This window comes from Melanerpes formicivorus, unplaced genomic scaffold (genome assembly GCF_026170545.1).
Source record: "Melanerpes formicivorus ecotype bairdi unplaced genomic scaffold, bMelFor1.0.p_v2 SCAF_67, whole genome shotgun sequence".
Lineage (NCBI taxonomy): Eukaryota > Metazoa > Chordata > Aves > Piciformes > Picidae > Melanerpes > Melanerpes formicivorus.
This window is the reverse complement of record NW_027142419.1, coordinates 558,991-573,471: the sequence shown is the minus strand read 5'-3', so window position 1 is coordinate 573,471 and position 14,481 is coordinate 558,991. Positions and strand designations below refer to the sequence as shown.

General features: G+C 53.8%; 1 protein-coding gene across 1 annotated transcript in view; it reads right to left on the bottom strand.

The window, feature by feature from the left end:
• Window positions 1–287: 287 nt before the first annotated feature.
• The window catches only part of UBR4 (ubiquitin protein ligase E3 component n-recognin 4), a 179,782-nt gene continuing 165,588 nt past the window's right edge, over window positions 288–14,481 (bottom strand). The window contains 3 exon segments of the mRNA XM_068162717.1: window positions 288–2,787; window positions 5,379–5,541; window positions 7,656–7,746. Of these exon segments, the coding sequence (XP_068018818.1) occupies window positions 2,723–2,787; window positions 5,379–5,541; window positions 7,656–7,746 (319 nt within the window). The 3' untranslated portion in view covers window positions 288–2,722.

The window sequence follows — 14,481 nt, the reverse complement described above, 5'->3', positions numbered from 1 at the left end:
GCTGTACAGCACCCTGGGCGGGGGGGTCCTAGCTCCACAGACTCTCCCCACCCCATTCTGTGACTATGATTGTGCTGTTCACACCTCCTCTCCAGAAGCCAACCCTCATGCCACGAGTGACACCAGAGAGGTGAGAGGAAGAGCACTGTGCCTTCACCCAGCTCCTCAGGTGTGCTCCACACCAGCAGGAGGCCAGCAGCAGCTTGGCTGCTCGGTTACTCAGCCTCTGGAAGACTGCTGGTGTGTGGGATGGGGCTGTGGAAATTCAAGTTCAAACAGAGACAAGGAAGAGAGGGGAAAGCTTTATTAAGAGTCCAGCTTCAGGAGGGGGCAGCTGGCTTCCAGGCCAAGAGGAGGGGTGGGGAAGGCAGGCGACCAGCATGCACGAGTGGGAGAGGAAAGGCGAAGCTGTATCCGAAGCAGGTCCTTGGCTTCAGCTCGGGGCATGCACAGCCAAAGGTAAGCTGTGGAAAGGGCTCAGGATGTGTGCAGTGCCTGCTTGCCATGCATTTTGCTGAAGCTGCAATTGTTCCCCAGAGGGAGAGAAGGAGGAGTGGGGATGTGAGCAGCACCCCTCTGGGAGGGGAGGTGGCCACCACGCCTCCCCCGCTTCGGATACAGCCTCCGAGAGTCAGCTCAGCAGAGACCAGGGGAGAAGGGGAGAGCTGCCCACACCCAGCTGGAGAAAGGGTGGCAGGAAAGGGCTGTCCTGGCAGCCACCAGTGCCTACAGCTCATGTCCCAGGAGTGGAAAGCTGCTGTGTGTGTCCAGGCAGCGAGGACAGCGCCACTCTGTGTCCCTGCGCGCCAGGAGCCTTCGGCTTCCTCTCTCCTCGTCCAGACCGTGGGACTGGGAAGGGAGCAGCAGCTCTGAGCCCAGGGGGAAGGAGCTCAGAGAACACAGCAGGAAGAACTTGGTGCTTAGGCTACTGCATGGGCAAAGGACTAGTCAACCCATGGGGAAAGGACTAGTCAATCCCATGGGGGAAGGACTGGTCCAACCCATGAGTAAAGGACTAATCCAAACCATGTGTTAAGGACTGGTCCATCCATGTGTAAAGGACTCATCTAACCCCTGTGGAAAGGACTAGTCCAACTCATGAGGAAAGGACTAGTCAATCCCATGTGTAAAGGACTAGTCCAACCCCTGTGTAAAGGACTAATCCAACCCATGAGTAAAGGACTAATCCAAACCATGTGTAAAGGACTCATCTAACCCCTATGTAAAGGACTAGTCCAACCCATGTGTAAAGGACTAGTCAATCCCATGTGGAAAGGACCAATCCATCCCATGTGTAAAGGAATAGTCCAACCCATGAGGAAAGGACTAGTCAATCCCAGGTGTAAAGAACCAATCCAAACCATGTGTAAAGGACCAGTCCACCCCATGGGGAAAGGACTGGTCCAAGCCATGGGGAAAGGACTAGTCAATCCCATGAGTAAAGGACTAGTCCAACCCATGAGTAAAGGACTAGTCCACCCCAAGAGTAAAGGACTGCTCCAAGCCATGAGTAAAGGACTAGTCCACCCCAAGAGTAAAGGACAAGTCCTACCCATGTGTAAAGGACTGCTCCAAGCCATGAGTAAAGGACTAGTCCACCCCAAGAGTAAAGGACTAGTCCAACCCATGAGTAAAGGACTAGTCCAACCCATGGGGAAAGGACTAGTCCAACCCATGAGTAAAGGACTAATCCAAACCATGTGTAAAGGACTCATCTAACCCCTATGTAAAGGACTAGTCCAACCCATGAGTAAAGGACTAGTCAATCCCATGAGTAAAGGACTAGTCCACCCCATGAGGAAGGGACTAGTCCATCCCATGTGTAAAGGACTAATCCAAACCACATGTAAAGGACTTATCTAACCCCTATGTAAATGACTAGTCCACCCCATGAGTAAAGGACTAGTCCAACCCATGTGGAAAGGACTAGTCAATCTCATGTGTAAAGAACCAATCCAAACCATGTGTAAAGGACCAGTCCACCCCATGTGGAAAGGACTAATCCAACCCATGAGTAAAGGACTAGTCCACCCCATGAGTAAAGGACCAGTCCACCCCAGGAGTAAAGAACCAATCCAACCCATGAGTAAAGGACTAGTCCACCCCATGAGTAAAGGACCAGTCCACCCCAGGAGTAAAGAACCAATCCAAACCATGTGTAAAGGACTGGTCCAAGCCATGGGGAAAGGACTAGTCCACCCCATGAGTAAAGGACTAGTCCACCCCATGAGGAAAGGACTAGTCCACCCCATGAGGAAAGGACCAGTCCACCCCACCTTACCCTCTGTTGGCTGCATTGCACTCCAAGAGCTGCACACTGAAGCATTTAAGCTTTACTGGTTTGGATTCCTCTCTGTACAAGTTCCTCCCACCAGCTGGACCACAACACAAGGCTTTACAGACAGAAGCTTTGAAACACAGGATAAAACAAATCTCAATTCCAAATCACTCCAAAGAGGAAGGGGGGGGAGGGGGGAGAAAAAAAATACCCAAACCCCAACAACCCAAACCCCAACCCCCAACCAATTGGCAGAAAATAAAAACCAACCAAGCAACAACAAAAGAATCAACCCCCCAGGAACAGAACAAGAATAACCCCAACTGCTCAGCTGCAGCACTCCTTAGGGAAGGGACAGACTGCACAAGGAGGAACACAGAGGAGGGGGAGGGGGGAAGGCAGAGCAGTTGTAGTCTCTGCCCAGTGCTCCCTTGTGCTGGTGGCTCAGGGGATGGAGTTCAAAAGGTCCTTGAGGAAGCTGTCAGGATCGTTGATCTCTGATAAGAGGCCTTGAAAGAGAAGGGAAGAGAGAGAGCAGTCAGCTCAAACAACAACCAACCACCAACCAAAGAACCAACCAAAGTGTTTCTGCTGCCCAGGTCTGTGCTGGGCCATGGGCACTGCCTGCTGGCAGCTGTGCTGCTGTCTGAGGTGTGGGCAGGAGGGAGGTTAAGTCCCTGCTAGGTGCAGGGAAGGAGTTCCCAGCAAGAGAGATTGGCCACTGGAATGTGCTGCCCAGGGAGGTGGTGGAGTCCCCATCCCTGGAGGTGTTTGGGAAGAGACTGGATGGGGTGCTTGGTGCCATGGTTTAGTTGATCAGATGGTGCTGGGGGATAGGTTGGACTCCATGATCTCAAAGGTCTTTTCCAAGCTGGTTAGTTCCCTTCCCTTCCCTTCCCTTCCCTTCCCTTCCCTTCCCTTCCCTTCCCTTCCCTTCCCTTCCCTTCCCTTCCCTTCCCTTCCCTTCCCTTCCCTTCCCTTCCCCTTTCCCTTTCCCTTCTCCCTTCCCCTCCCTTCTCCCTTCCCTTCCCTTCTCCCTTTCCTTCCCCTTTCCCCTCCCTTCTCCCTTCCCCTCCCTTCTCCCTTCCTCTCCCTTCTCCCTTCCCTCTTCCCTTCCCTCTTCCCTTCCCTTCTCCCTTCCCTTCCCCTCCCTTCTCCCTTCCCTTCTCCCTTCCCTTCTCCCTTCCCTCTTCCCTTCCCTTCTCCCTTCCCTCTTCCCTTCCCTTCCCTGAGCAAAGGGAGTGAAGTGTCTGCCTGAGACCCACAGGAGCTCTTGTGCAAGAGCTACCAGAGGGAGCCTGCTTGGCAGCCTTGGGCAGGAGAGCCTGGCCTTGGGGCACAGCTAACTTGTGACAGGAGTAAGAGTGGCTTCTCTGCAGGGGAACTCTCAGCATCTCCTGGGGATGTCCAAAGGCCTACAGCAGCAGCTCTCCCTGCCCTGCTCACTGCACAGACACCTCTGCTTGGAGCATCACAGAAGGGTTTGGGGTGGAAGGCACCTTCAAGATCATCCAGTTCCAGCCCCCCTGCCATGGGCAGGGACACCTCCCACTAGACCTTGAACACCTCCAGGGAGGGGGCATCCACAACCCCCCTGGACAACCTGCTCATAGAATGGGTTGGGTTGGAAGGGGCCTTAAAGCTCATCCAATTCCAACCCCCTGCCATGGGCAGGGACACCTCCCACCAGCCCAGACTGCTCAAGGCCTCATCCAGCCTGGCCTGGGGATATCCACAGCCTCTCTGGACAACCTGTGCCAGTGTCTCCCCATCCTCACTCTCAAGAACTTCTTCCTCACCTCCACTCTCAATCTCCTCTCTTCCAGCTCAAAGCCATTGCCTCTCATCCTGTCACTCCCAGCCCTTGTCAGAAGTCCCTCCCCAGCACTCCTGCAGCCCCCTTCAGGTACTCTTCAAACCACACATAGCCCAAACCACCCTTCAGCTGTGATGTTTAAGAGAGCTGGAGGAGGTTGCCCAGAGATATGGTTGAAGCTCCATCCCTGGAGACATTCAAGGTCAAACCTGATGTGACCCTGAGCAACCTGATCTAGCCAGAGATGTCTCTGCTGACTGCAGGTGAGTTGGACAAGATGACCTTTGAGGGTCCCCTTCCAATCTGATGCATTCTGGGAGGACCTACAGGGTCAGGTGAGACACTGCCCCTCAATTTAAGGACATTGAGATGCTGGAAGGTGTCCAGAGAAGGGCAAGAAAGCTGGGGAGGGGTCTGGAGCACAGCCCTGGGAGGAGAGGCTGAGGGAGCTGGGGTTGCTTAGGCTGGAGAAGAGGAGGCTCAGGGGAGACCTTCTTGCTCTCTGCAACTCCCTGAAGGGAGGCTGGAGCCAGGTGGGGGTTGGTCTCTTCTCCCAGGCAGCCACAGTATCACAGTATCACAGTATCACTTAGGTTGGAAAGGACCTCGAGGATCATCGAGTCCAACCTGACACCGCAGACCCCATGACTAGACCATGGCACCAAGTGCCACGTCCAATCTCCCCTTGAACGCCTCCAGGGTCGATGACTCAACCACCTCCCTGGGCAACCCATTCCAATGCCGAATGACTCGCTCGGTGAAGAACTTCCTCCTCACCTCGAGTCTGAACCTCCCCTGGCGCAGCTTGAGACTGTGTCCCCTTGTTCTGGTGCTGGTTGCCTGCACCAGAACAAGAGGACAGAGCCTCAAGCTGTGCCAGGGGAGGTTTAGGCTGGAGGTCAGGAGAAAGTTCTTCCCAGAGAGAGTTGTTGACCACTGGGATGTGCTGCCCAGGGAGGTGGTGGAGTCCCCATCCCTGGAGGTGTTCAAGAGGGGCTTGGCTGTGGCACTTGGTGCCATGGTCTAGCAGTCTTGGGTGAGAGGTTGGACTTGCTGATCTCTGAGGTCTTTTCCCCCCTTACTGACTCCATGATTCTATTCCATGACTCTCCAAGTGTGGCTGCCTGGGGGATGTTCCCTCCCAAGCGTTTGGGAGCCAGCTCCGAGCCCTGGCACAACCAGGCTGCCGCCGGGGTGGGAGGAACGCTCTGCTGCCCGCAGCCAGCAGCAGCCACCAGCTGCAAGCAGGCAGCCCTGTGAAGAAAGGGCAAGGCAGACACTCACCAGCAACATCCAGGAACTCAGCAAACGTTTCCACTGGCATGAACTCCTCCTGGAAGGTTTTCAGGGCCCTGTCGGCGGCCTCGTGGATTGGCATGTCGTTGTGGCGGATGAACTCGGCCAGAGAGTAGGACCAGCCCCCCTCAGTGTTGCTGGTAGGCACCTTCTAGGAGAAGGAAGCACAGGACCAAATCAGCCCCCAACCCCCAACTCTCTACAGAAGAGATCTCTGGAGATCAAGTCCAACCCCCCCTGCCAGAGCAGGAGCATGGAATCCAGCACAGCTCACACAGGAACGCAGCCAGATGGGGCTGGGAAGGCTCCAGAGGAGACTCCACAACCTCTCCAGCACCCTGAGAGCAGAGCTTCTCCTCATGGTGAGGTGGAACTTTGTGTACTCTGTCCTGATGGACTTCACATTGTAGTGCCCAGGCTGAATCTCTTCTTGGGACATGACAGCAAACCTCAACAGAGCTTCTGGCTGTCTCCAGGCTGCAGAGTGATCACCTCACAAGCAAACCCACCGTGAATGACAAGGCCAAGTGCTGTGCTCACAAAGCCCCTTGGAAAAACACATCAGCCACCAGGATCACAGGATGTTAGGGGTTGGAAAGGACCTCCAGAGATCATTGAGTCCAACCCCCCCCTTGCCAGAGCAGGAGCAGAGAACCCAGCACAGGTCACACAGGAACACATCCAGATGGGGCTGGAAAGGCTCCAGGGAAGGAGACTCCACAACCTCTCTGGGCAGCCTGCTCCAGGGCTCTGGGACCCTCACAGTCAAGAAGTTCCTCCTCATGGTGAGGTGGAACCTCCTGTGCTGGAGTTTATATCCACTGCTCCTTGTCCTACCCCAGGGTGCAGCTGAGCAGAGCCTGTCCCTGTGCCCCCCCTCCTGACCCCCAGCCCTCAGATATTGATAGACATTGATCAGATCCCCTCTCAGTCTTCTCCTCTCCAGACTAACCACCCCCAGGGCTCTCAGCCTCTCCTCCCCAGGCAGTGCTGCAGCCCCTTCAGCATCCTTGGAGCCCTCCCTTGGACTCTCTCCAGCAGATCCCTGTCCCTCCTGAGCTGGGGAGCCCAGAGCTGGCTGCAATATTCCAGGTGTGGCCTCACTAGGGCAGAGCAGAGGGGGAGGAGAACCTCCCTGGCTCTGCTGGACAAGGCCAACCATCAACCTAACACCACCATGGCCACCAGCCCATGTCCTGAGGAAGAACTGCAAGCCCCCAGTGCTTTCTGCCCTTGGACTTGTATCCCCTGAGACTCTTGGAAACAAGCCACACAGGGACAGTTACCCACATCTGAGCTCATCATCTGCTTGTGCACAATGCTAACCAGCTCCTAGGCAGCTTCCCACCCTAATTATTGAATTAGAGTGGGAAGCTAATTATTGAACCCTCTTTGGAAGCTCTCTCTGGTGGGTGCTGCTCCTTCCTTCCATCCCCAGCAGCTTCCTTGGTGCAGATCTCAGTGTGAACCACAGAGAAAATCATTGAATCACAGAACTGTCAGGGTTGGAAGGGAGCTCAAGGCTCAGCCAGCTCCAACCCCCCTGCCATGGGCAGGGACACCTCACACTCCAGCAGGTTGCTCACAGCCACATCCAGCCTGGCTGCAAACACCTCCAGGCAGGAGGCTTCCACCACCTCCCTGGGCAACCTGTGCCAGGCTCTCACCACCCTCATAGGGAACAACTTCTTCCTCACAGCCAATCTCAATCTCCCCACTTCTAGTTCTGCTCCATCCCCCCGAGTCCTATCCCTCCCTGACACCCTCAAAAGTCCCTCCCCAGCTTTCTTGGAGCCCCCTGCAGATCCTGGAAGGCCACAATGAGGTCTCCTGGGAGCCTTCTCCTCTCCAGCCTGCACAACCCCAACTCCCTCAGGCTGTGCTCACAGCAGAGCAGCTCCAGCCCTCTGCTCACCCTCCTGGCCCTGCGCTGGACACCTTCCAGCACCTCCAGATCCTGCCTGGAACAGGGCAAATTCACAGCACAGGAGGAGTGCTGCAAGCTGGGGGAGTCTCTCAATCCTTCAGAGAGGAGGTTGCAAGGGGAACAAGAAGCCCAGGCAGCCTCTTGGGGCCTTTCTGCTCAGACAAGGTGAAGCTTTTCCAAGGCTCTTGGACAAAAGGGGCTTCGACCTCTGCCTCGTTTCAGCCGCACGTGGGTGGAAAGCTGCCAGGAATGAACTCCAATGCCTCTTTCTCACACTGAAGATGGTTGGTCAGGTTAGAAAGCTGCTGGAAGCAAGCCTCAGTGTTTCATTTGCTTACCTTGAACATGTTGTAAATGAGATCTACCAGGGCCCAGAAGAGAAGGCCGGAGCGGTACGTGGCGTAATCCTTCACCGCCTTATCTGCCAGTCTGGGAAGATAATGAAATCACTCTTGGAGTTAATCACTTCACTGTGCTCTGGTGACCAGCTGGATGAATAGCAGGAAAGCTGAAAGAGCCATAAAGCCCATCAAGAATTCACATGGTGGGGGGGAGAATGGCTCAGGGTAAGCTTTGGACACAAGACGAACCAGCCCCGATTCCTCTGCAGGGACTCCTGTGGCTGGGAAGTTGCTTTAGCAGCTCTGCCCAGGTGGAACCAGGGCAGCTGAGCCAAGAGAATCACAGAATCACAGCAACAGTCAGGTTGGGAAAGAGCCTCAGGATCACCAAGTCCAACCCCAGAACCTTACTCTGCAAGGGTCACCCCTAAAGCACAGCCCCAAGCACCACATCCAAACCACCTTGAAACACAGCCAGGCCTGGGGAGTCCACCACCTCCCTGGGCAGCACATCCCAGTCCCTGACCACTCTTTTGCCTACTGTCCAGCCTAAACCTACCCAGTAGCAGCCTGAGGCCATTCCCTCTTCTTCTATCACTAATTACCTGTGAGAAGAGACCAGCACCAACCTCTCCACAACCTCCTTTCAGGTAGATGTAGACAGCAATGAGGTCTCCCTCAGCCTCCTCTGTTTCACACTAACCATCCCCAGCTCCTTCAGTCTCTCCTCATCAGATTCATCCTCCAGGCCCTTCACAGCTTCCTTGCCCTCCTCTGCCCTGGCTCCAGCACCTCCACATCTCTCCTGTATTGAGGTGCCCAACACTGGACACAGCCCTCGAGGTGTGGCCTCCCCAGAGCTGAGTCCCAGGGGTCAGTCCCCTCCCTGCTCCTGCTGGACACAGCATTGCTGACCCCAGCCAGGAGGCCTTTGGCTTTCTTGGCCCCCTGGGCACACTGCTGGCTCCTCTTCAGCTGCTTGTTGAGCAGAACTTCCTCCTGATGTCCAACCTAAATCTCCCTTGCTCCACTTTCAAACCATTGCCTCTCAGCCTAGGACCTCAAGCCCTTGTAGCAGTCCCTCCCCAGCTCTCCTGTAGCCCCCTTCAGGTATTGAAATGCAGCTCTAAGGTCTCCCTGGAGCCTCCTCTTCTCCAGGCTGAACAGCCCCAGCTCTCTCAGCCTGTCCTTGCAGGAGAGGTTCTCCAGCCCTCTGATCACCTTTGTGGCCCTACCCTGGAGCAGCTCCAGGTCTCTCTGGTGTTGGGAATCCCACAACTGGACACAGCCCTGCAGGTGAGGCCCCAGCAGGACAGGGCAGGGCAGAGCAGAGGGGCAGGATCCCCTCTCTCCATCTCTTGGCCATTCCCATTTCATAGCTTCTTGACTGTTCCATCACCATGCCAGGACTCCCTTGGGAAATTCAGCACCTGGCTGAGGATCTGCTGGGAAAAACAAAAGCCCCAAACCAACTCCCAGCTGTCCTGGGATAACAGCTCCCCAAGTTTATAGGATTAATCACCAACAGGTTCTGGCAAGGCAGAGCCTCCTGCCAGCAAACTCTTCATGGGCTTGGAATTTTCTTGCATGTGTTTCTCAGGTACATCTGCCTCCCTCACATGCTGCTTCCTGCTCACCACTTAAAAGCTTTGGGAAGAAACAAACCAACACAAACCTCAATAAACCTTTCCTTCTTGCTATGCATCTGGAACAAGCTCAGCTGCAAGTCAGCAAGGCAAGAGGCAATGGTCTGATCCTGGCCCTAACATCTGGGGAGGGGGCTGGAGCACAGCCCTGGGAGGAGAGGCTGAGGGAGCTGGGGTTGCTTAGCCTGGAGAAGAGGAGGCTCAGGGGAGACCTTCTTGCTCTCTCCAGCTCCCTAAAGGGAGGTTGGAGCCAGCTGGGGGTTGGGAGAAGACTCCCAGGCAGGCAGCCAGCCCCAGAACAAGAGGACACAGCCTCAAGCTGTGCCAGGTTGGATGTTAGGCATAAATTCTGCCCAGCAAGAGAGATTGGCCAGGGGAATGTGCTGCCCAGGGAGGTGGTGGAGTCCCCATCCCTGGAGGTGTTTAGGAAGAGCCTGGCTGAGGCCCTTGGTGCCATGGTTTGGTTGATCAGATGGTGCTGGGTGAGAGGTTGGACTTGAGGATCTTAAAGGTCTTTTCCAACCTGGTCAATTCAATTCAATTCAACTCTACTCTACTCTACTCCTACTCCACTCTACTCCTACTCCACTCCTACTCCACTCTACTCCTACTCTACCCTATTCCACTCTACTCCTACTCTACTCCTACTCCTACTCTACTCCTACTCTACTCCACTCTACTCCTACTCCACTCTACTCCTACTCTACTCCTACTCCACCCTACTCCATTCTACTCCTACTCCACTCTACTCCTACTCTACTCCTACTCTACTCCTATTCCACTCTACTCCTATTCCACTCTACTCCTACTCCTACTCTACTCCTACTCCACTCTACTCCATTCTACTCCTACTCCACTCTACTCCTACTCCTACACCACTCCTACTTTACTCCACTCCTACTCTTACTCTACTCCACTCCTACTCTTACTCCACTCCTACTCTTACTCTATTCCTACTCTATTTTCTACTCACCTGCCACAACTTGGGGTTGGTTTTTTTTGGGGGGTGGGTGGGAAAGGAACATTTTGCTCCTCTCCTGAAAGGCTCCATTGGTGTGTCTGCCCTTAAAGCTGGCAGCTTGTGGGGGGCAGGTGGGGGTGGCAGCCTGCCTGGGCAGCTGGGCTTAACTATTAAAGGAAAAGCAATTAGTGAAGGTGACTAAATTGCCATGGGAAGAAGGGCAACTTCAGAGCATGGCTCATGCCAGCCTCCCAACGACTGCAAAGCCAGAGTGCCTTTTGTGTCCACCCCCCTGTGTTTGATCTAATTGGAGTCTGCTCCTTTAATTGAAAAACTAAAAGGCCCTTGTGGGTTAGAGGTCTGGGAGCTACCTTCTGGACCAGCTACTTCCTTGTCATTAGTGGAAGCTGGTTCAGGGTCATCAGCTGTGCCTGGGCTGCCAGCAGAAAAGTTGAATGGTAGGTAACACTTCAGGAGCTCTGCTTCCCTCAGGAATGCTTTAGAAAGGTCACAGGCAGGAGCAAAGGGGAGAAAAGACCTCAAACCCTGAAATCAAAAGGATCCTTCCCTCCCAAACTGCAGGTGAAAGCTGTGCTGCAAGGCACTGGTAGGATTCTTCCATCCAGAAGTGTTGGTTCAGAAACCAGGGTTCAGGTCTTTGGGGCTGGTCAGTGAGATTTACAACCCAGAACAAACCCAGAAGCACAGAATTGGTTTGGCTGGAGACCTTGAAGCTCATCCAGTCCAACCCCTCTCAGATCCTTCCCTCCCAAACTGCAGCTGAAAGCTGTGCTGCAAGGCACTGGTAGGATTCTTCCAGCCAGAAGTGTTGGTTCAGTAACCAGGATTCAGGTCTTTGGGGCTGGTCAATGAGCTTTACAACCCAGAACAAACCCAGAAGCACAGAATTGGGTTTGGCTGGAGAAGACCTTGAAGCTCATCCAGTCCAACCCTTCTCAGATCCTTCCCTCCCAAACTGCAGCTGAAAGCTGTGCTGCAAGGCACTGGTAGGATTCTTCCAGCCAGAAGTGTTGGTTCAGAAACCAGGATTCAGGTCTTTGGGGCTGATAAATGAGCTTTACAACCCAGAACAAACCCAGAAGCACAGAATTGGGTTTGGCTGGAGAAGACCTTGAAGCTCTTCCAGTCCAACCCTTCTCAGATCCTTCCCTCCCTAACTGCAGGTGAAAGCTGTGCTGCAAGGCACTGGTAGGATTCTTCCAGCCAGAAGTGCTGGTTCAGTAACCAGGATTCAGGTCTTTGGGGTTGGTCAGTGAGATTTACAACCCAGAAGCACAGAATTGGTTTGGCTGGAGAAGATCTTGAAGCTCATCCAGTCCAACCCTTCTCTAACTCTACCAAGGCTGAGGCTAAACCATGGCCCTCAGCACCACAGCCCTGCAGCTTTGACACCTCCAGGTGTGGGGACTCAACCACCTCCCTGGGCAGCCCTGGTCTAGTCTTTGAGAAGCCTTTTAGTTACTCCTGAGCAATGAGGGAGCAATGATGGGAGTCTCAGAACTCCCACCCCTCCTGCCAGCTGCAGCTCTGGGTTCCATACAAAGGTGCAGAGCCTTCCCCTGCTCTGCTCTTGCAGACCAACTGCAGCTCCTGCCAGGGACACAACACTTGTGGCTAAGTTCTCCTCACATCTGGCTTGCTCTGACCACTCCAGCTGAGCAGCTGGATGAAACCACCTAACCCCAGGCCCTAGCTCTGCTTGGTGCCTTCACCTATGCAGGAGGGAACTGCTGCACCTTCATTAGGAAGCTTTTCAGGTCCTTTAGAGGGTCACAAGTTGGTCAGCTCAGCTGCTTTTAGCTGCTTCCCCCAGTGATTTGTCTCCATCTCCTCCAGCAAAGGCAGGGAGTGAGCCCTTGGTGTGCCTCTAACCTTCCCTCCAGGGCACTCTGCATGGTGGTGGTGCTGCTGTACCACCCTGGCAGAGCATCTCCAACCTGGAATGCTACTCTGGATCCTTTGTACGCAGAGAGATCACTCTGATGTGCCAGCCTCTGCCCTTCCTCTTTGCCTTGCCCTGCAAATGGCAGGGGCTGATCTGCAGAGCATTTCACTCTCCAGTGCCCTTCTCCTGCTTGTTCCACCAGAGTAAATAAGCACAGCCCTTGGAAATCAAGAACTGCCACACTGCTGGTGCTGAGAGGTGCTAGCAGGGGAAGGCTTTTGTGCTCTCTTAGTCTGCAGGGATTAGAGAAAGCCCTTGAATAAACCCTGACACAATCCCTGAGGACCTTTTCTTCACTGTTTGCCCCTGAAATTCCACAGATTTGCTGCTCCAAGCTGGAAGTTTCTTGCTCTGTTTCCATGTGCTTTTATGACATGGATGTTTAGCTGGGAAAGAAGCAGAAGCACAGAATGGACCAGGCCAGAAGGGACCTCCAAAGCTCCTCCAGCCCAACAGGGACATCCCCAACTAGATCAGGTTGCCCAGGGCCTCATTGAGCCTCACCTTGAATATCTTAGACTAGAAGAGAATAGAATGAACCAGGTTGGAAAAGACCTCAGAGATCATCAAGTCCAACCTCTCACCCAGCACCATCTGATCAACTCAACCATGGCACCAAGTGCCTCATCCAGGCTCCTCCTAAACACCTCCAGGGATGGGGACTCCACCACCTCCCTGGGCAGCACATTCCAATGGCCAATCTCTCTTGCTGGGAAGAACTACTTCCTAACCTCCAGCCTGAACCTCCCCTGGCACAGCTTGAGACTGTGTCCCCTTGTTCTGCCACAGGTTGCCTGGGAGAAGAGACCATCCCTCTTGATGGATGGAGCCTCAACCACCTCCCTGGGCAACCTGCTCCAGTGTTCCACCACCCTCAGAGTGAAGAACTTCTTCCTGACAGCCAATTTAAATCTGCTCTGCTCTAGCTGGAAGCCATTGCCCCTGGTCCTGTCCCTGCAAACAGCCTCTCTCCAGCCTTCCTCTAGCCCCCTTTGGGTACTGGCAGGTTGCTACTAGGTGTCCCTGGAGCCTCCTCTACTCCAGGCTGAACACCCCCAGCCTCTCCTCATAGCAGAGCTGCTCCAACCCCCTTCATGGCCTTCCTCTGGAACCTCTCCATCAGCTCCAGGTCCTTGCTGTATTGAGGGCTCCAGACCTGCACACAGCACTCAGGGTGAGGTCTCAGCAGGGCAGAGCAAAGTGGGAGAATCACCTCTCTGGATCTGCTGGCAACAGTGCTTAGGATAGGACAGGACAGGACAGGACAGGACAGGACAGGACAGGACAGAATAGAATAGAATAGAATAGAATAGAATAGAATAGAATAGAATAGAATAGAATAGAATAGAATAGAATAGAATAGAATAGAATAGAATAGAATAGAATAGAATAGAATAGAATAGAATAGAAGAGGACAGGATAGAAGAGGACAGGATAGAAGAGGACAGGATAGAAGAGGACAGGATAGAAGAGGACAGGATAGAAGGACAGCATAGAAGAGGACAGGATAGAAGAGGACAGGATAGAATAGAATAGAATAGAATAGAATAGAATAGAATAGAATAGAATAGAATAGAATAGAATAGAATAGACCAGGTTGGAAGAGACCTTTGAGATCATCCAGGTTAACCTATCACCCAGCACCATCTGATCAACCAAACCACGGCACCAAGCACCCCATCCACTCTCCCAAGTCTCTGGGCTGCAGCCCAGGCTGTGATTTGCCTTCCTGTGCTCAGGGTTTTTAAACCCACCAGACACCCACAGCCACCCCACTCAGGCCCTCTGCTTTACCCTGCCCTCCAGGATGTGCCTCCTGTAACTCCTCACCTCCCCTTCTCCCCAGGGCTCAGGCAGGGTGGTGCAGACAGCAGCCAGGAGCCCAGAGAGGAGGCTGAGCTTGAACAGCAAAAGCCAGCAGAGGAATCAATACAGGAGCCCCTTGCAGGGCTCTCTCTCTCTCTCTCTCTCCCTTTTGATGCCTCTAATAGCACTGGTGCATGCTGTGTTGTGTGCTCACCACAATGTGAGGACTTTATCAGGCACATAATTAATGTCATCAGAGCAAGAAGGCCCTTTAAAGGCAACTCAGAATAATAATGAAGCTGCTCCTAATTATGACAGCTCTTTAAAAATCATCTTTTCAAGGAGCCTGGAATTCCCCTTCCCCTCTCTGGCACTTTGTGCCTTTGTCAGGCAGGCACAGCCATTTATTCTTGTACCTCAAGTGCCTGACAGCTGCTATTGATT